General features: G+C 43.7%; 1 protein-coding gene across 21 annotated transcripts in view; it reads right to left on the bottom strand.

The window, feature by feature from the left end:
* celf2 (cugbp, Elav-like family member 2) overlaps positions 1-20,918 on the bottom strand; it is a 1,014,614-nt gene that overhangs the window by 151,974 nt on the left and 841,722 nt on the right. For all 21 annotated transcript variants that reach the window (XM_043714096.2, XM_043714095.2, XM_087999366.1 and 18 more), the window contains one exon: positions 7,192-7,274. In XM_043714096.2, the coding sequence (XP_043570031.1) occupies positions 7,192-7,274 (83 nt within the window). The remainder of the gene's footprint in view (positions 1-7,191; positions 7,275-20,918) is intronic.

Below are 20,918 nucleotides of genomic sequence, written 5' to 3'. Positions count from 1 at the left end.
GTTTTTGTCCAGTGTGTGCAGGAGGGCTTCCTGACACAGTATGTAGACAGGCCTACAAGGGGCAAAGCCACTTTAGATTTAGTACTGGGTAACGAGCCTGGCCAGGTGTTAGATTTGGAAGTAGGTGAGCACTTTGGAGACATGATCACAATTCTATCAGGTTTACTTTAGTGATGGAAAGGGATAGGTGTACTCCACCGAGCAAGAGTTACAGCTGGGGGAGGGGAAATTACGATGCAATTAGGAAAGATTTAGGAAGCGTAGAATGGGGAAGGAAACTACAGGGGATGAGCACATTAAAAATGTGCAGCTTATTCAAGGAAAAGCTCCTGTGTGTCCTAGATAAGTATGTACCTGTCAGGCAGGGAGGAAGATATAGAACGCGTGAGCTGTGGTTTACTAAGGAAGTGGAATCTCTGGTCAAGAAGAAGGAGGAGGCTTATGTTAGGACAAAATGTGAAAACCAGTTAGGGCGCTTGAGGGTTACAAGGAAGTCAGGAAAGACCTAAAAAGAGAGCTCAGAAGAGCCAGGAAGAGACATGAGATGTTGCTGGCGGATAGAATCAGGGTAAACCCTAAGGTTTTCCATAGGTATGTCAGGAATAAAAGAATGACGAGAGTTAAATTAGGGCCAATCAAGGATAATAGTGGGAAGTTGTATGTGGAGTCAGAGGAAATAGGGAAAGCACTAAATAAATATTTTTCGACAGTGTTCACTATAGAAAATGAAAATGTTGGCGAGGAAGATACAGAGATACTTGCATCTAGACTAGAAGAGATTGAGGTTCACAAGGAAGAGATATTAGAAATACTGCAGAGTGTGAAAATAGACAAGTCCCCTGGGCCAGATGGGATCTATCCTAGGATCCTCTGGGAAGCAAGGGAAGAGATTGCCAAGCCTTTGGCATTGATCTTCAAATCATCATTGTCTACAGGAATAGCACCTGAGGACTGGAGGATAGCAAATGTGGTTCCCTTGTTCAAAAAGGGTAGAGAGACAACTCTGGTAATTACAGACCAGTGAGTCTCACTTCAGTTGTTGGTAAAGTGTTGGAAAAGGTTATAAGAGAAAGGATATATAACCATCTAGAAAAGAATAATCTGATCAGGGACAGTCAGCACGTTTTGTGAAGGGTAGGTCGTGCCTAACAAATCTTATTGAGTTTTTTCACAAAGTGACCAAACAGGTAGATGAGAGTAAACCGGTTGATGTGGTGTATATGGATTTCAGCAAGGCATTCGATAAGGTTCCCCACCGTAGGCTATTATACAAAATGCGGAGGAATGGGATTGTGGGAGATACAGCAGTTTGGATCAGTAATTGGCTTGCTGAAAGAAAACAGAGGGTTGTAGTTGATGGAACATGTTCATCTTGGTGTCCAGTTACTAGCGGTGTACCGCAAGGATCGATGTGGGTCCACTGCTGTTCCTCATTTTTATAAATGACCTGGATGAGGGCTTAGAAGGGTGGGTTAGTATATTTGCAGATGACCCAGTAAGGTCGGTGGAGTTGTGGATAGTGATGAAGGATATAGTACGTTGCAGGGAGACATAGATAGGATGCAGAGCTGGACTGAGAGGTGGCAAATGGAGTTTAATGTGGACAAGTGTGAGGTGATACACTTTGGCCGGAGTAATCAGAATGCAAAGTACTGGGCTAATGGTAAGATTCTTGGGAATGCAGATGAGCAGAGAGATCGGTGTCCATGTACACAGATCCTTGAAAGTTGCCACCCAGATTGACAGGGTTGTTAAGAAGGCATACAGTGTTTTGGCCTTTATTAATAGAGGGATTGAGTTCCGGAACCAAGAGGTTATGCTGCAGCTGTACAAAACTCTGGTACGGCCACACTTGGAGTATTGTGTACAGTTCTGGTCACCACATTGTAAGAAGGATGTGGAAGCTTTGGAAAGGGTGCAGAGGAGATTTACTAGGATGTTGACTGGTATGGAAGGAATGTCTTACGAGGAAAGGCTGAGGGCCCTGAGGCTGTACTCGTTAGAGAGAAGAAGGTTGAGAGATGACTTAATAGAGACATACAAGATAATCAGAGGGTTAGATGGGGTGGACAGGGAGAGCCTTTTTCCCAGTATGGGAATGGCAAACACGAGGGGACACAACTTTAAAGTGAGGGGAGATAGGTATAAGACAGATGTCAGAGATAATTTCTTTACTCAGAGAGTAGCAAGGGTATGGAATGCTTTGCCTGCACCGTAGTAGATTCGCCAAGTTTAAGTGTATTAAAGTAGTCATTGGACAGGCATATGGTTGTACATGGAATAGTGTAGGTGGGATGGGCTTCAGATTAGTATGACAGGGTGGCGCAACATCGAGGGCTGAAGGGCCTGTACTGCGTTGTAATGTTTTATGTTCTAAGTTAAGATGACAATGGGGTTTGTCGTTAAAACAATGCTTATACCCCATCAGTACTGATGGAGCAGTCTAAGGTTCCCTTTGGGGAGGAGAAACTAAAAAGGTGATAGGAATAGTCTCTTTAAAAGCAATGATGTGGTTTTCTAAGGAAGATGTTTCCACTTGTGGTGAATTCCAAAAGGTTGGGTTGTTACGGAAAAATCCAAAGGTAGTGTTTACGAGAAATTATTTTACCCAGAGGATGGCGAGATGCCCAATCTGCAGCTCCAATGACTATGAATCGAGAACAGCAGAGATGCCTTTAAGGGGAAGCTGGATGAGTACTATAAACAGAGGAGTCAGCTACCTGCTGAAGGAAATAAAAGACTGTGCTGAGAAAGTTAACTCTCCAGGTGTCCTCAGGCAGAATCCTCCTTCCTCCAACATGAGTTAAACACTATTTGGTCATTCAGCCTTTTGTTACTCACCGAGGTCCAACAGCTCAGTTGGCTGGCCAGCTGGTTTGTGCTGCAGAGTAACGTCACAGCCACAGGCTTCATTCTTGTATTGACTGAGGTTAGTGTCAAGGTTGTTGTGTCTACTTAACCTTGCCCCTCGCCTCAGGTTAAACTCAGCACCAGACAAATCTCTCTAACGAGAGAGAGAGAGAGCAACCCTATGGTTCCTGGGACTATGGCAACCTCTTACTTATGGAATCTCACTGCATACAAATTTGGGACAGCACTGCACTGCACAACACATAGATCACCCTTCAACAAGTAACACATCTCTTACAATGAATTTTGGAACATCCTTGAATGTGATAAACCATGAAATTTACAGCACAGAAAAGCCCAATCAAGAGAACAGGTCAATGCCAATGTTTATTCTTTAAACACACTTCCTCCTATTCTGTTTATTTAATGCTATCACAACCTCTCCTCTATTCCTTTTCTTCCTCCCCTCACGGTGTTTAAAAGGCAGAGCAGAAATGTAACGTCTTCTTCTGGTGACTAGTTAAGTTAGCTACGTTAATTAGAAACGTTATGATGCAGTTTCCAGTCTTGCTGACCAGACAAAGTATGAGACCAATAGCCCAAAACTGACTCTCAAAACAATAACTCCAACATAAGAATGAGAGATAATAACAAGCAAAATAGGGAATAACAACATCATAAATGAATAAATGAAAAGGAAACTGAAGGTCAGTCTGTGTATGCCAAGCCATGATTTATGTCATTACATTTCAGCGATACAATGCACAATCCTGCCTACAGCCCTGAAATCAATCCCTGGATTTGTCTGTTTATTGTGATGTACCCTGTGGAGTTTGCAGTGGGTGGATTTAATGCATTTTCATCTTCATTTGGCCCCACGGCAAACCTGAGTGTAGAAACAAGTACACTTCCTAGTTGAGATCCGCATGAGGTATTGCTACGGATTTCTTGGAGCTGAGAAAGACTTCTGAACAGACACTGATCATCGTACAATCGATTGGCATTTGATGCAATAATCATATTAAGTTATATAATTACCAGAAAAGTTGCAATTTTCCTCCTTCCATTTGCACACAGAATGAATATATCACATATATTGTTACAAGTGAGGCTGGAAGAGTGCCCTATCACTCCAGTCCCATTGAGAAGGCCAGATAAATATTTTATCTCTCTCTGCTTTCTTCCCACTGATGCTGCCAGATCTGCTGGGTTTCTCCAGCAATTTCCGTTTTTGTTTCAAATAACACAGATATATCAGTTTTCTGTAATAAATGCAAATATTGTGTATTCTCTAAGCAAATTTTAATCAATGAGGAGGCAACAACTGGTTAACATAAGCACTTAGCTATATAGAAGTATCTATCCCTTTAGCAACCCTAAAAAAACACACACCAGGAAAAGAGGAAACAAAATAGGTTTCTCTGTTTCCATGGGCTCCCTTAAGTAAAAACTGAAACATTTTCTGACCATTATGGCTAGTCTTGAAGGCATAAAGGATGAAACATAGAATACCCCAAAGTATATCATTCAGATGTTCTGGCATATATGGTCAAGTCACTCGTCACACATGCCTATCCTGGAATCTTGGCAGACACAGCTTGTTCAGCAAATACAACACTGAGAAGTTACTTGATTTACTCTTTGAGAAGAACAATTGAACTCAATGAGGAATTCCTTTCAGAGATAGGAGACACTAGTTGGGCAGCTCTTTCTCACAGGCCTCTGGTTCCTCACTTAATTCCAGGTACAAAGCACTCTCATAGCAGTATTGCCCAAACAGCCCCAATGGGGGTCTACAGAAAATGATAAATTATCAGCTACATTTCTAGCAACATTACTTTAAACAAAAACTCCAGTAGTCCCACAGCAACCTTTCAATGACCGTTTAAGGAAGTATTTCCACAAACTTCATAGAGTCATAGAGATGTACAGCAAGGAAACAGACCCTTTGGTCCAACCCGTCCATGCCAACCAGATATCCCAACCCAATCTAGTCCCACCTGCCAGCGCCTGGCCCATATCCCTCCAAACCCTTCCTATTCATATACCCATCCAAATGTCTCTTAAATGTTGCAATTGTACTTGCCTCCACCACTTCCTCTGGCAGCTCATCCATGCATGTACCATCCCCTGCGTGAAAAAGTTGCCCTTAGGTCTCTTTTATATCTTTCCTCTCATTCTAAACCTATGCCTTCTAGTTCTGGACTCCCCGATGGAAAAGACTTCGCCTATTTACCCTATCCATGCCCCTCATAATTTTGTAAACCTCTATAAGGTCACCCCTCAGCTTCTGAGAGCCCTAGCCTGTTCAGCCTCCCCCTATAGCTCAAATTCTCCAACCCTGGCAACATCCCTGTAAATCTTTTTCGAACACTTTCAATCTTCACAACATCTTTCCGATAGAAAATGTTGCACGCAATATTTCAACAGTGGCCTAACCAATGTCCTGTACAGTCTCAACATGACCTCCCACCTCCTGTACTCAATACTCTGACCAATAAAGGAAAACATACTGAACGCCTTCTTCACTATCCTATCTACCTGTGACTCCACTTTCAAGGATCTATGAACCTGCACTCCAATACTCCCACAGCAACACACCCTGGGACCTTACCATTAAGTGTATAAGTCCTGCTAAGATTTGCTTTCCCAAAATGCAGCACCTCGCATTTATCTGAATTAAACGGCATCTGCCACTTCTCAGTCCAAAACTTAAGCCTGAAAGAAATATTAAATACGAAGCATCTTTGTAACAATGTATATTTAACATTAAGTGAATAACTAGTCTCCAGCATACCTCCCATACTTTCCAGGCATTGCACTGTCAGAAATACAAAACCTTTTTTCAAAGAAAGGAAGCCATGTATTCTTAGGCTTTTCTTACCTGGAGTATGAAATTTGGAAGTAATTCACTCACCACCAATTTTCAAGTGGTTGTAGTTACTCAGATCCCCACCTGCAATGACTGAACTATGGCCTTTCGCAACTCAGTTGGCAGCTAAACCTCTCGGGTCTTGCTCAGATTCCAGATACATAGCAGCAATGCCACAAGGTAGTCATTGATCCATTTAAGCTCAAATTGGATGCTGTTCTTCATCTGTGTTTCCTGAACACATCTATATATTGTAATGTACATCACACACCAGTCTATCAGAATGGCAGCAATCAAAGCAGAAATTCCAGCCTCAGAAGAAACTCTTGATAAAATATCTAATTCCGACTGGCATGTTTGCACAGAATTGTAATTTACTCCTGTGTCAACTACTGTGCCCTCACTAGGGCACACTAAACAGATGCTTATTTCACTTGCTTCTACTGAGTTTGCTAATGTAATTAAATTAAAGCACTACAATTTTAGCTTTTAAAACATCTACAGATTATGGGCAATGTAAGCTTTGCTTGATGATTGAAATCTTTTATCACTGGATCAAGTTTACAATGTTTTGAGGAGAATTCACTTTTCGTTTCCAAGCAGCTTGTCAAAAAGAGAGGATCAGATCAGACCCATTCTAAACACCCATTATTTGCGACCCGCATGCCTAGCGAACACCATAATCACAACTTTAAGACTAGCTGAAGGGATATAGTGCTCATGAAAAGTCATTTGGAGAACCGCCATAAAGAATTTTTAAAGTAGGTGGAAACTGTTATGTCCCATAAATCCACAGCTATTAGAAGGGCCAGCCAAATCAGTCACTTCTTCAACAGTGAAGTCAATTTCCTTCTTTATGTTTATCAAAGGTGCAATCTTAAATAAAAATAAAACTGGATTTCCCACCATGCATGTTCAACAGTTCCTTTAGAGTATTATGTAGGAAATATGGCATAGAAACAGACCACTTGACTTAAGTCTGTGCTGCTTAAACTCTACAGGAATTGCCTCCTGTCCTGCCCACCTCACCTCAGCCTTGCAGCTTATCTTCCCATTTCCTTTTCTCAGATGAACTCAACTAATCTCCTTTTGAAAGTATCTCATTTTTTGGTGGAATTATTGAAGAATTCCTTCAATCCTCTCCGCCTGCAGAAATGATTTTTGTTTCTAATGCATCTAAATTTTCTTTTCGTCCAATTTATATTTCATCGACCTTTCCCTGCTGTTTATTCCCCATACCTCCTTACACTTCCAGTGAAAAGATTGTCAGCAACACCCAGAGTGTTCATTTTTAACTTCATCCCTCAGCGCTACATTCAGTCTGTCCTCACTGACCTTAAAAACTATGATTAGGTCACACGGAGGTCTTCTTTCCTCCAAGTAACGACTGGCCCAAAACAAAAAAAATGGAGGGAGCACCTTGAACTGCTGTTACTGAATGAACAAAAACAAAAATCAGTGCTACTCACCGCAGGTAAAGTTTTAATGTTGTGAAGAGCATTCTGTGCTTCAAGTGCAGCTTTTCTTGTGTAAAACGTAACAAAACAACAGCCTGCAAAAGAAAAATGCATAAACTTAAAAGATAGGAAAATCAAATTCATGTTTTTAATAGACACATATATAAAACTCATTAGCCTAGCAGGCATCACTCCCCGAACAACACCCCCCCACTCCCCCAGCAACCTTTCAAAAGCCAGACTCCATTTGAAGTAATACCAGTGTATGCAGGGAGTAATTAGGTTGAGATGATTCATCCATTATGTCTTATTTAAATGATTAAAGACTAAGTGTGATTAGGAGGATTTAATATCCGGCAGCTCTGAATATTCTAGGTGCTCTGACAACAAGCATATCCATGTTCCCAAGCAATAACCATTCCGCATTATTGCATTCTCTGAAGCAGGATCACAAATGAAAATACCACCAGCTTTAGGACAGGCAATATAAGTAGCGTTAAAAAAAACCCTTATAAAAGCAGACTGTGCTGGAAAGACACAGCATGCTTCTCATTGTTCTTATAGATTCACTGCGTGCTCCCATGCTTTCTGCAATTTCTTTTCAGATTTCGGACATTAAGTGTGCTCACTCTAAATCTCTGTAATTTTTTGTCTCCGTGAGTTCTAACGGCAGCAACTCGTTCAGTCACCAGTTTAAATTAGATTCCCTACAGTATGGAAACAGGCCCTTCGGCCCAACATGTCCACATCGAGCCTCCGAAGAGTAACCCACCCAGACCCCTTCCCCGGACTAACACATCTATCACTAGTGGCCAATTTAGCATGGCTAATTCACCTGACCTGCACATCTTTGGGAGGAACCCGGAACACCTGGAGGAAACCCACACAGACACAGGGAGAATGTTCAAAGTCCACACAGACAGTCGCTCGAGGCGGGAATCGAACCCGGATCCCTGGCGCTGAGAGGCAGCAGTGCTGACCACTGAGCCACCGTGCCACCCTGCTTTGGAGGAACCTCAATCAGGTGGCCATTCCTCATACTGTATCTTAAGTAGTGAACGAGAGGGGAAAACGTGACACAAATTGGCAATGTCATCACTGGACTTGCTCCTGACCTCAGTGGGCATCCATACAAACGCACAATAACAGCAGATAGATCCTTGAAACACAGGACAATAGTAGCATTTCCACCACGCACAGAACTGTAGAACAGACTGGAATAATGTATTCACAACAAACAGGAAAATGCAAGCACATACAACAGACCAGCAACTCTGCTGAGTGGATTGGGAACGGGCCACACAGTCATTTGATAACGGATTTGTAATAATGTGCCGAGCCACTGGAGAATTAGGACTTTTGCAGAACAAATTAAAAAACAAAAGAACAATAATAATAAGCCCAGACAAAATTATCACGGTGTTTCTGGGTATTATACTCCCAATGATGTTGTGCTTTGTTTTCATAAAACACTTAACTCTTCTCTCTGGAATGTGGCTTCGCTGGTCATGTGAAACTCTGAACAATCAACAATGCCCTGATTTAATAGAACAAACAGACAGTTGCTAGGCTGTTGGCACTTCATCGCTGCAGTCCTGAAGCTCCAGTGTCCTTACAGCCTCAGAGTTAGCACAAGATTTCCCAACAAATGACACTTTGGACCACCAAAACAGAAAGATCCCCAATAAACAACTTTGCTGTCATTCACTGAGCACTCCCCCTCCCACCCCCCAGAGGGGATAGGGAGTACTGGTACATATAAAAGTTGTTGGTTTGCCAGCACAATGTTATGGAATGATGAAGCACTCAGTCTCTGCTGACGATAGGTATGAAGGTGACACTGGTGATGTACAAGTCCACACGGAAAGGTGTTTCTTTTTGTATCACCACATACATAAAGCCCAAAATGAGGCATTCTGACACGCACATCTGAGCAGCACAGACAGACTCCCCTGGAGCAGGTCAAACCACTTGTCTGAGGGGATTGACAGGGGAGCAAATAGATCTAGCCAAGCTAAAATTATGGATTTGGATGAAAGCATGCAACATGATTTTTATTACAATTCAAATCTCTTTCCACTCTTAGGTTTAATATGATGCTATTTTAATCGGCTACTCACTGTTCAGTAGCAATGAATACCATCTGGATACAGAGCAATCGCCACTAACCACAGCTGTTAAGAATGTTGACAACATTTTTACCAATAATAAAAAAAAGCACAGCTGAAGATTACATGATATTCCAAAATCAAAAGAATATCATAGAATTCCTATAGTGCAAAGAGGCCATTTGGCTCATTGAGTCCTCAGCAATCCTCCAAAAAGCATCCGTCCCAGACACATACACTATCTCTGTAATCCTGCATTTCCCAAGGCTAACCCATCAAACCCTCACATCCCTGGACACTATGGGCAATTTAGCATGGCCAATTCACCTAACTTGCACACCTTTGGACTGTGGGAGGAAACCAGAGCACCCGGAGGAAACCCACGCAAACATGAGAATAATGTGCAAACTCCACACAGACAGACAGTCATCCGAGGGTGGAATCGACTCTGCTAAAGCTGGGTTAATGATATTATTAATTTCTGGATCAATGGTGCTGGAAGAGCACAGCAATTCAGGCAGCATCGAGGAGCTTCAGCAAAATTGACATTTCGGGCAAAAGCCCTTCATCAGGAATAAAGGCAGAGAGCCTGAAGCGTGGAGAGATAAGCTAGGAGAGGGTGGGAGTGGGGAGAGAGTAGCATAGAGTACAATGGGTGAGTGGGGGAGGAGATGAAGGTGATAGGTCAGGGAGGAGAGGGTGGAGTGGATAGGTGGAAAAAGAGCTAGGCAGGTCGGACAAGTCCGGACAAGTCAAGGGGACTGGAAGTTTGAAACTAGGATGAGGTGGGGGAAGGGGAAATGAGGAAGCAGTTGAAGTCCACATTGATGCCCTGGGGTTGAAGTGTTCCGAGGTGGAAGATGAGGCGTTCTTCTTCCATGCGTCTGGTGGTGAGGGAGCGGCGGTGGAGGAGGCCCAGTACCTCCATGTCCTCGGCAGAGTGGGAGGGGGAGTTGAAATGTTGGGCCACGGGGCGGTGTGGTTGATTGGTGCGGGTGTCTCGGAGATGTTCCCTAAAGCGCTCTGCTAGGAGGCGTCCAGTCTCCCCAATGTAGAGGAGACCGCATCGGGAGCAACGGATACAATAAATGATATTAGTGGATGTGCAGGTAAAATTTTGATGGATGTGGAAGGCTCCTTTATGGTCTTGGATGGAGGTGAGGGAGGAGGTGTGGGCACAGGTTTTACAGTTCCTGCGGTGGTAGGGGAAAGTGCCAGGATGGGAGGGTGGGTCGTAGGGGGGCGTGGACCTGACCAGGTAGTCACGGAGGGAACGGTCTTTGCAGAAGGCGGAGAGGGGTGGGGAGGGAAATATATCCCTGGTGGTGGGGTCTGTTTGGAGGTGGCGGAAATGTCGGCGGATGATTTGGTTTATGCGAAGGTTGGTAGGGTGGAAGGTGAGCACCAGGGGCGTTCTGTCCTTGTTGCGGTTGGAGGGGTTGGGTCTGAGGGCGGAGGTGCGGGATGTGGGCGAGATGCGTTGGAGGGCATCTTTAACCACGTGGGAAGGGAAATTGCGGTCTCTAAAGAAGGAGGCCATCTGGTGTGTTCTATGGTGGAACTGCTCCTCCTGGGAGCAGATACGGTGGAGGCGGAGGAATTGGGAATACGGGATGGCATTTTTGCAAGAGGTAGGGTGGGAAGAGGTGTAATCCAGGTAGCTGTGGGAGTCGGTGGGTTTGTAGAAAATGTCAGTGTCAAGTCGGTCGTCACTGATGGAGATGGAGAGGTCCAGGAAGGGGAGGGTGGTGTCAGAGATGGTCCAGGTAAATTTAAGGTCAGGGTGGAATGTGTTGGTGAAGTTGATGAATTGCTCAACCCCCTCGCGGGAGCACGAGGTGGCGCCAATGCAGTCATCAATGTAGCGGAGGAAGAGGTGGGGAGTGGTGCCGGTGTAATTACGGAAGATCAACTGCTCTACGTAGCCAACAAAGAGACAGGCATAGCTGGGGCCCATACGTGAGCCCATGGCTACCCCTTTGGTCTGGAGGAAGTGGGAGGATTCGAAGGAGAAATTGTTAAGGGTGAGGACCAGTTCGGCCAAACGAATGAGTGTGTCGGTGGAAGGGTACTGTTTGGGACGTCTGGAGAGGAAAAAACGGAGGGCTTGGAGGCCTTGGTCATGGCGGATGGAGGTGTCGAGGGATTGGATATCCATGGTGAAGATGAGGCATTGGGGGCCGGGAAAACGGAAGTCTTGGAGGAGGTGGAGGGAGTGGGTGGTGTCTCGAACGTATGTGGGGAGTTTCTGGACTAGGGGGGATAGGACAGTGTCGAGGTAGGTAGAGATAAGTTCAGTGGGGCAGGAGCATGCTGAGACAATGGGTCGGCCAGGGTGGTCAGGCTTGTGGATCTTGGGAAGGAGGTAGAACCGGGCAGTGCGGGGTGCCCGAACTATGAGGTTGGAAACTGTGGGTGGGAGATCTCCTGAGGTGATGAGGTTCTGTATGCTCTGGGAAATGATGGTTTGGTGATGGGGGGTGGGGTCATGGTCGTGTGGGCAGTAGGAAGAGGTGTCCTCGAGTTGGCGTTTGGCTTCAGCGGTGTAGAGGTCAGTGCGCCAGACTACGACTGCGCCCCCTTTATCTGCTGGCTTGATGGTGAGGTTGGGATTAGAGCAGAGGGATTGGAGGGCTGCGGGTTGTGAGGGTGAGAGGTTGGAGTGGGGGGAGGGGTCGACAGGTTGAGGCAGTTAATGTCCCGGCGGCAGTTGGAAATGAAGAGGTCGAGGGCAGGTAATAGGCCAGCGTGGGGTGTCCAGGTGGATGCAGTGTGTTGGAGATGGGCGAAGGGGTCCTCGGAAGGTGGGCGGGGGTCCTGATTATGAAAGTAAGCTCGGAGGCGGAGGCGATGGAAGAAGTGTTCGATGTCACGGCGTGTATTAAATTCATTGATGCGTGGACGGAGGGGGATGAATGTGAGCCCTTTGCTGAGGACTGATCGTTCGTCCTCAGTGAGTGGGAGGTCCGGGGGGATGGTGAAAACTCGGCAGGGCTGGGAGCTGGGATTTGGTGTGGGTGTGGAGCTGGGAGTGGGGTCAGAGCCAGTACCTGGAGTGGGTGTGATGGTGGGGGGAATGGGGGTGGAGGCATGAGCAGGGGTAGTGCTCCCCTCGGGGTTCTGGGGGATGGGGATAGTGACAGTGGGGTCTGTGGGGGGCGTGTCAGCAGAATGCAGGTGAGTGGCACTGGTGGGGGCGGAAGTGGTGGCAGACACGGCAGTAGGGGTGGTGGAAGTCACTGAGCAGGTGGCATCGGCGATGATGTAGGGGCGGAGGTGGCTGTGGGAGTGGCCATGATGGGGGCGGAAGTGACATCATCAATCAGTGTGGGGGTGGCAGCTGCATCAGCCACGTGGCTAATGGCGTTTCCGAGGCCAGGGGAATCTTCTAGAATGTTTGAGGAGCGCTGGTTATGGAGGGGGGAGTTCTCTCTAATTTTGTGACCAATAGTCACTCCTTAAATCAGCACGGTAAACTAGATGATCTGGTCCTTCGTGCATTGTTACTGGTGAGCTCTTTCTCTCTTTCACTTTCTTTCTCTTTCTGTCTTTCATTTTAATTTTCTTCTTTTTGTTTCACATTTTTTCTCTTTCACTTTCTCTCTCTCTTTCTTTCTCTCTCTCTCTCTCATTATTAAGACAGGCGGTTCTGATATAACTCAATGTTCCATTCTCAAGCAATCTCGCATTATAAAACAATCCCACAATAGCTGTTGGGACAGGAATCACGTTATAGCCAATACAAGCAAGGGAAGTTCACGCTTTCCAAATAACAGTCTAAGTTCTTCAATCTCGTTGAAGCCAATTCACGTTGAAGAAACACATGTTTTAGCAGAACAGACTGTATCAAAGGGACCCCTTGTGGCCTGGCCCACAGGCACACTGCTGTTGGTCTTTCAGCTCCTGATGAGCGATCTGTGGCATGGATTGGAGATGGTGCAGTGCTTGGGTCGGAGCTGTGTCACAGGGGGAGAGAGAGAGAGAGAGAGAGAGAGAGAAAAAGAAAGTGAAAGAGAAAGAGAAAAAATGTGAAACAAAAAGAAGAAAATTAAAATGAAAGACAGAAAGAGAAAGAAAGTGAAGGAGAGAAAGAGCTCACCAGTAACAATGCACTAAGGACCAGATCATCTAGTTTACCGTGCTGATTTAAGGAGTGACTATTGGTCACAAAATTAGGGAGAACTCCCTTGATGTTCTCCAAAGAGTGGCCATGGGAATGTTTACACCCACATGAGAAAGCAGTTAGTGGCTTAGTTTAACACCTTACCTAAAGGACAGTACCACCAATGTCTTCCTCCCTAGCATAGAATAGGAAGCCTAAACTTAGCCTCAATTCTCTAGAATAGGACTTGAACTCACATCCAAGACTTCAATATTGTTTTTTCTATATAAAAACAGCTCAATCATTTTCAAAATGGCCACAAGAATTGGTTTAAACCCAGGCAGGTTCCAACTCTCTGGTTGCATTACAATTATTGAGTTTCACATAGTAGCCATGAAAATTTCTGCTTATAGCTAATTCCAAACAAATTTTTAAAAGAAGATTTCTACACATCTTGCTTTTACTTAATCAGCAGTCCAGAACAAATCAATGGAGGTTGAATGTTTTGCCCCTTCTTTCCTCTGTTCCTTTATTGTTAATGCAGCGTCTTCAGTGAACCTCCTAATTACAACAAAAGATCCATTTTCTGATGTTGTCAGAAATATTGTAAGTACTTTTCAGTGAAGAATGATTAAGTCAACAAAGGCAAAGGAAAACTTAGATGATATAAACAAATGCCCAGCAGCTCCTTTGAGGTGAAAGCCTCTTTGCCCTGATCTAGTCTAGGTGCCTCTATGAGACACTGCGATTTCTGGAAAGCCAGTATGGATTGGGAACTACACTTCCTTCTCCCGTTCCCCCAACCCCCAACACAATGAAGGCCATCTTAGGCGACAGGTTCACGAGTGTGGGCTCACCTCTGGGGTCCTTGCCATAAATTGCTATGTCAATGGGTGGAAATGCACAGCAACATGCCCTTCCACCTCCAATCAAAGCAAATCCTGGTGGTACAAAACACTAAATGCAGCTCTTAAACTCTCAGCTCTGCATATTATACCTTCTGGGTTCAATCAGCCGAATCCCATTTGCGCTAGCAATCAAAATTACGCTATTTCAGATCTCTCCAAGCACTGATTACAACTGGGGGCTACCCTCTACACCCCTCAGTATGAGGCACTTTCAACAAGAGAAATTTAATTGATTTCACCTCACCAAAGTAAACCAGGCCAGGATTCATTCAGTATAAGAGATTACTAACACATGCATTCATTTAGTGACTTATTATGTTGATTTGTCTCAAAGCACTTCAGAAAATGAATTACTTTTTGAAGTGCTCTGATTGTTGTAATGTCGGCAAAGATAGCAGCTGCTCTGTGGCAGCAATGCCCCATAAATAGCAATAAGACATATGGCTATTTGTTGAGGGAGTGCTGTTGGTGAGGTCTTCTCTTAGTGAGTAGTGCTGAGAGATTTTTAATGCTCACCTGAACCAAAAGAGCAGTCTGGCAGGGACCTCCGGTTTAACAACTGATTTGCACTTCCAACAATACTGTAATCCCTCAGTAATGCAATTAAGTCTCAGTTTTGTTTGTATTTGCATCAGACTGTGGTGTGGGTAATATGATGCTTTTTATTTATTTTCAAACTTATCTTTGTCATTTGTCACAAACTACACACTGATGCATTGCTCATGCCCAATTTAGCACTGCTGTGTTCCTACTGTGAACAGACACTTTTGCAGGGGCCTGAATAGTGATGTCTATACATGAGAGCCAGGTCACGTACTAACACCAGAGAGTCATACGCTGCGCATGAATTTCCATATAGAAGGTAAACTGGTTCACGACCTGGATTAGCACCAGCAGCGATTGATGTGGTACAAATTAGAAAAAAAAGGAAAATTTTGTCTCTAATTGTCGGAAATGTTGGAAAGTGGAATATTTCTACCTGCAATGACATGCGCCTTGTTCATTTTAATTAACTGTAGATGTAAAATACCCACAGAGACAAGTTAGTTGGACAACAGCTTTAATTGGAAATCTACCAATGACCCGCTGATTGAGCAAGAGATTGAAATACAGAATCATATACCACAGGAGGAGGCCAATCAGTCCATTATGTCCATGTAGGCTCCTGTAAAAAGTTACCCAATTAGTCCTACTCCCAGTTCTTTACACATAGTTCTGCAAATGTTTCTATCTTATAGATTTTTAATCAACCTGTTCATTTTAGGTTTATTTACAATTCCCTTCTCACACACTTTACATAAAGGACCTTCTGATGATGCTCCCATTAGTGAGGAATAAATATCCGAATATGTCAGCCAATGTAACAAATAGCATGCACCTTCATAGCTTTTAATTAAACGCAGGAAGTTTGTGAACAGTTTTAATTAGAATCCTAAACACTGGGAAGACTGGTACTTTGGTTAGATTTCCTGATACACTGTCCCAGATTTTTCCATAAGGGTGAGATCAGCGGTTGATAGTAAATCTTGCCATCTAGTGTGCTAATCTCCACCAGATTGCTGCAAGTTTTGCTGATTCACAAAGAGCACAGCAGTGAAATCACCCACTCAGTGTCCATCTATGATGGGAAGTAACTGCACACACTTGGCATGCAAAGATATAGAAGGGATCAAATCAATGAAAGTTCTGGTCAGCCTACTACAGGAAGGATATTGCTAATTTGGAGGGTGCAAAAACAATTTACAAGGGTGTTACTGGGACTGGAGAGTTTGAGTTATAAGGTGAAGCTGGATAGGCTGAGACTTCTTTCACTGGAGCTTGAGAGGCTGAAGGTGAACCTTATAGAGGTTTATAAAATCATGGGGGACATAAATAAGATGACTAGCAAAGGTCTTTTCTGTGGGGAAGTGGTGGAGAATTCAAACCGGGGGGACGTATTTTTAAGGAGAAAGCGAGGAGAAGGATTTAAAACTTTTTCACACAGAGGTTGGTTCGTATGTGAATGAACTGCCTGGGGAAGTAGTAGATGCAGGTACATTGATAGGAAAGATGTAGAAGAATATAGGCCAAATGCAGGCAAATGTTTAGTTTGGGATACTTGGTCAGCATGGTTGAGGTGGACTAAAGGGTCTGTTTCAGTGCTGTATGACTCTTTGACTTCTGGAAGTGCATTTTAACCTACAATTGAACTTTGCATGAAACACTGATGAGCTGCTAAAACATTCATGTACCCAAGTTAGAAAGATAACTGGAAAAGCTCAGCAGGGCGGCACGGTGGCACTGGGCAGCACTGCTACCTTACAGCGCCAGAGACCAGAGTTCAATTCCCGCCTCAGGCAACTGTCTGGGTGGAGTTTGCACATTCTTCCCGTGTCTGCGTGGGTTTCCTCTGGGTGCTCCGGTTTCCTCCCACAGTCCAAAAATGTGCAGGTAGGTGAATTGGCCATGATAAATTGCCCGTAGTGTTAGGTGAAGGGGTAAATGTAGGGGAATGGGTCTGGGTGGGTTACGCTTCGGTGGGTCGGTGTGGACTTGTTGGGCCGAAGGGCCTGTTTCCACACTGTAAGTAATCTAATGTAATTACAGAGGTCTGGCAGCATCTGTGGAGAGGAATCAGAATTAACATTAACTCTGATCTCTCTCCACAGATGCTGCCAGACCTACTGAGGTTTTCCAAAATTTCGGCTTTTGTTTCTGAGTTCCAGTTCTTTCTGTTTTTATTTATAAAGATAACTGACTAAATAAACCAAAGAGTAAAAATAACTTTTGTTTTTTTTTTAAAATCACAGTGAGGCTGATGTAACGTTCTCAGGGTCGTCACAATGAGAGAACTATAGTTAACAGACCTCGGAGTCTTAATGATACAATGGAGTACAATTGATTTTGGATCTGCATTCTCCAGTGATCCTGGCGCAATAAATCATGCTGTTCCCAGGTCTCTAACACAATTAGTATCAATTCTAAGTGGCAGTGGCATGAAAATTGGTTCATGCAGGAAAAGTAGGGATCACCAATGATTTTAATGGGGCAGGAGGGGTGAGGAGCTTTAATTAACTTTTCACTGATGCAGCTTGGCTGAATGTGTGTGCACAGCAAGTGTAAACACTTTTTCTGAAGAAAAAATCCTTTCTCCTCAGTCCCCACGGTAATATATCTGGCGTTCACTTGTCACTTCCCACTGCTTCACTGAAATCAGGAACTCAGTGGAGCAAAGTATCAAACTCACCTTCTATCACTGCATGACATATACATTGGTGCTTCAATGCTCCATATCAATGCTGGCAGTTTCAATCAAGTCTACAGACCCTTGCTTCCCTGAAGATTCATGTACGTGGTGGTTAACGTAGTGAGTACATGAGCAATACAGATCAGGTCTTTTCCCTGGTTTTTCCTGAGTACACTGACTATATCCATGGTTGCTAGTTTTCTTTTGTCCCCTACTTTTGGACTTAAATGGGAACAGTTGATGTTAATACACTCGGTTTCTGTTCTCATGGCTGAGGAGCCACTGATTTCCAACACTTGATTGATATGATGCGTTCAGTAAGGACAGAATGAGGGTCACACAGTGGTAGTTTCTCTACATGTGGACTAGGAGGCCTGGGTCAAGTCCCACCTACTTAAGAGGTTTGCAATAATGCACCTAAACAGGTCGATTTAAAAAAGAAACATGAAGTGTTTCTCACAAATCTTCTCACAAACTTTGAAAACATGAAGTGAGAACACTATCTCGGGACTCTTGTGGTAGTGTCTCTAGCTCTGAACCAAGAGACCTGGCTTCATGTCCCACCAGCTCCAGAGGTGTATCATTACATATCTGAACAGGTTGATAGAATAATAGATTTAATATTTTTTAAAAATGATCTTAAGGCTCTTGTGGCATAGTGGTTGTGTCACTACCTCTGGACAAGAAGGTCTGAGTTCAAATCCAATCCACTTCAGACGTGTGTCATCCGTGTTTAAACAGATCGATGAGAAATAGCTAGAATGTGAGCTTGGTGCTCCTGTTTATGGATGAAGAGTCTGTTTGGGCTCAGGTGTGGAGTAGCCATTTGAAGGAAGTAATGGTGTGAGGGGAACAGTTTGAAAGGATTAGACAACAACTTACAGAAAACAAGAGACAGTAAATGGGTAAGATGTGTGCATAATACAGAGAATCCTCTACGATAATACATTATTGTTTGAGATTGTTGGTGCCATCCAGTCAGAAAACTACAACTGTCACCATTACGTTGGCTTCTGTAATATCACACAGAACTACTTAACGTTGAAGTTAAGACAGTATAATTGAGTCTTTATGTGCCCCATTGTACATTAAGCAGAGAAATTCTCCATTACTATTGGAATAATGGAAATAAAATGATATTTCCCATAAGTGTCAGTTCACTAGGTACTATTCAGTCAAAGATAACTCTCTAATGCACATTTCATTTCAGCCATAGTACTTAGCGTGGGAGTAAGACACTTGCTTCATTTCCTCCATAGAGGTTGTCAGTTCCTATTTAACATTTTACACTGGAGGAGATTTTTGATTCCTGACTGATGGAGCATTTATATCCTTACCTTATTGCCAAGGAGTCAAGTCTTGGGGTACCTGGTTAACTGAATATGCTGCTGATTTTCTGGACAGGTTTTGCCAATTCTAGTGAGGTTAAAAGAGTATCATTGGAAGTGAAGTTTTATACAAGGGAGGGGTGTTGGCAGGAGATGGGGTAAAAGACAACTGGATTGCCTGTGTTCTGGTAATTTCCTCATAGAGATTTGACTGCAGGACATGATGGAGATACCCTGTGATGAAGACTGGTTTGTGCTCCACAATGCATCAAATACAAAAGATGAGCTGTAAAAGTCTTCTATTATAATGCAGGGTTTCCTTGAAAAGTTAAGATACGGTGAAAGTCAGATTTCTGCAGGAATCCATGCATCACTGAGAAAATGGAGTCTTTCTAGATTTAGAGTTATGAAAAGCATCAACCCTGGTAAATACACTAAAGTTTTCCATTGGCTTTTGTTACCTTGGGAAACCTTTCTTGATGATGTATTTGTTGTTGTGGTTCTGTTCCCCGAGCTGGGAATTTGTGTTGCAGACGTTTCGTCTCCTGTCTAGGTGACATCCTCAGTGCTTGGGAGCCTCCTGTGAAGCGCTTCTGTGTTGTTGAGGATGAAACGTCCGCAACACAAATTCCCAGCTCGGCGAACACAACCACAACAACGAGCACCCGAGCTACAAATCTTCTCCCACACTTTGATATATTTGTTCTTCACCAGATTTCTCCCCCTCCCTTTTCTAAGGTGCTGGCTCCTATCAGCAGTAACCATGAGTACAACTGATTGTCTCATAATTTACCCAAATACTCATTCCCGATGAGTGAGGTAGGGCCATGATTGCCAGAAGCCTACTGCCCACCGGGGACTATTTCTCGATTCTAAGATGCACACTTGTGCAATGATTATTCTGTTAAACATTGTTTTCACCTTATGCAATAATTTGTTTCTGCATCTAAAGCTCCTCCTGCAATCAGTCTTTACCTTTTATCAGGGCAATTTGCAAGAAATATCAAAGTGAAGAGAAAACAATCCTGTATGAGAGAAGTGTGCTGTTTGTTGGTAAGTGGACACTGATTCACATAGGCGTTGCCATAGCGAATGCATCATTTGATGCAGATTGACAGTTAACTGCCAAGCTTTGTTTACATTTTAAGACAGGCAAGTTGACTTTGATTGGTCAAGGCATTGCCCCGCAGAAGCCAGAGAATGGCTGCCGTCTATTTTGTTGGTGGCTGTCTGTGCGTAGGTTCTGTCTGTATACAAAGAACAGGGCTCCTTGTATTAGTATGTTGATTCCAGTGCACACAAGTGTACCACACTGCAAGCCCAACTGATGATCCTAAACGGAGATATTTTCTCATCAAACTATTTAAAGGCATTACAGCATACCTTTGAATCAGGTGGAATTTGAACCTCCTGCCTCAGACACGGGGACACTACCAGTGTGCCACAAGTGCTCTGCAATCTTAAATTGATTACAGTGTAATCCTTCAGATGCTGAATTACCAATCAGAGGTTGTATCAATCAAAGTCCACTTGTCAACCCATCAGCAATCTCTCCTCATTCAGTATAAATGTTGTTGTCTCTCTACTTTGGTAATTCCTGCAAATTGTCTTGATGAGTGCAATATAGAAAGTTTTCACAAAATGTATGCTTTCTCAGCAGCATTTTAGTTCTGCACTATCTAGTTGTAGCTCTTTTCTAGTCATGATCATTTAAGCAAGCTAATTCCCTGTCAATTATTATTAGTTGTTACCATTACTCATATATAGCACTCTATTACTATCCAAGCTACTCCTTGCCAGTTCTTTCCTATGCAATACTCTCTTGTTACTATTCTCCATCAACTTTCTATAATCTCTGGAGATGCTTACGTCGAGGGAATTTTTGTTCCTGTTTGGGGAGACAAACCCTAGGTTCCATTTAGATCTTCAATACTTAGTGATGAGCTAGTGTCCCAGCCAGGGTGCTGGTGACTTTGTACATCCAGAAAAATAAAACTCAACTTGATTTTATCAATGTTTGACATTTGGAATCATGGAATTATGTTCCATTCCTCACTGTAGAACTCT

Source organism: Chiloscyllium plagiosum, unplaced genomic scaffold (assembly GCF_037043375.1).
Source record: "Chiloscyllium plagiosum isolate Xiang-an unplaced genomic scaffold, Cpla_swu_hap1 HiC_scaffold_23, whole genome shotgun sequence".
NCBI classification, from domain to species: Eukaryota; Metazoa; Chordata; class Chondrichthyes; order Orectolobiformes; family Hemiscylliidae; genus Chiloscyllium; species Chiloscyllium plagiosum.
This window is presented reverse-complemented; position numbering and strand designations above follow the sequence as displayed.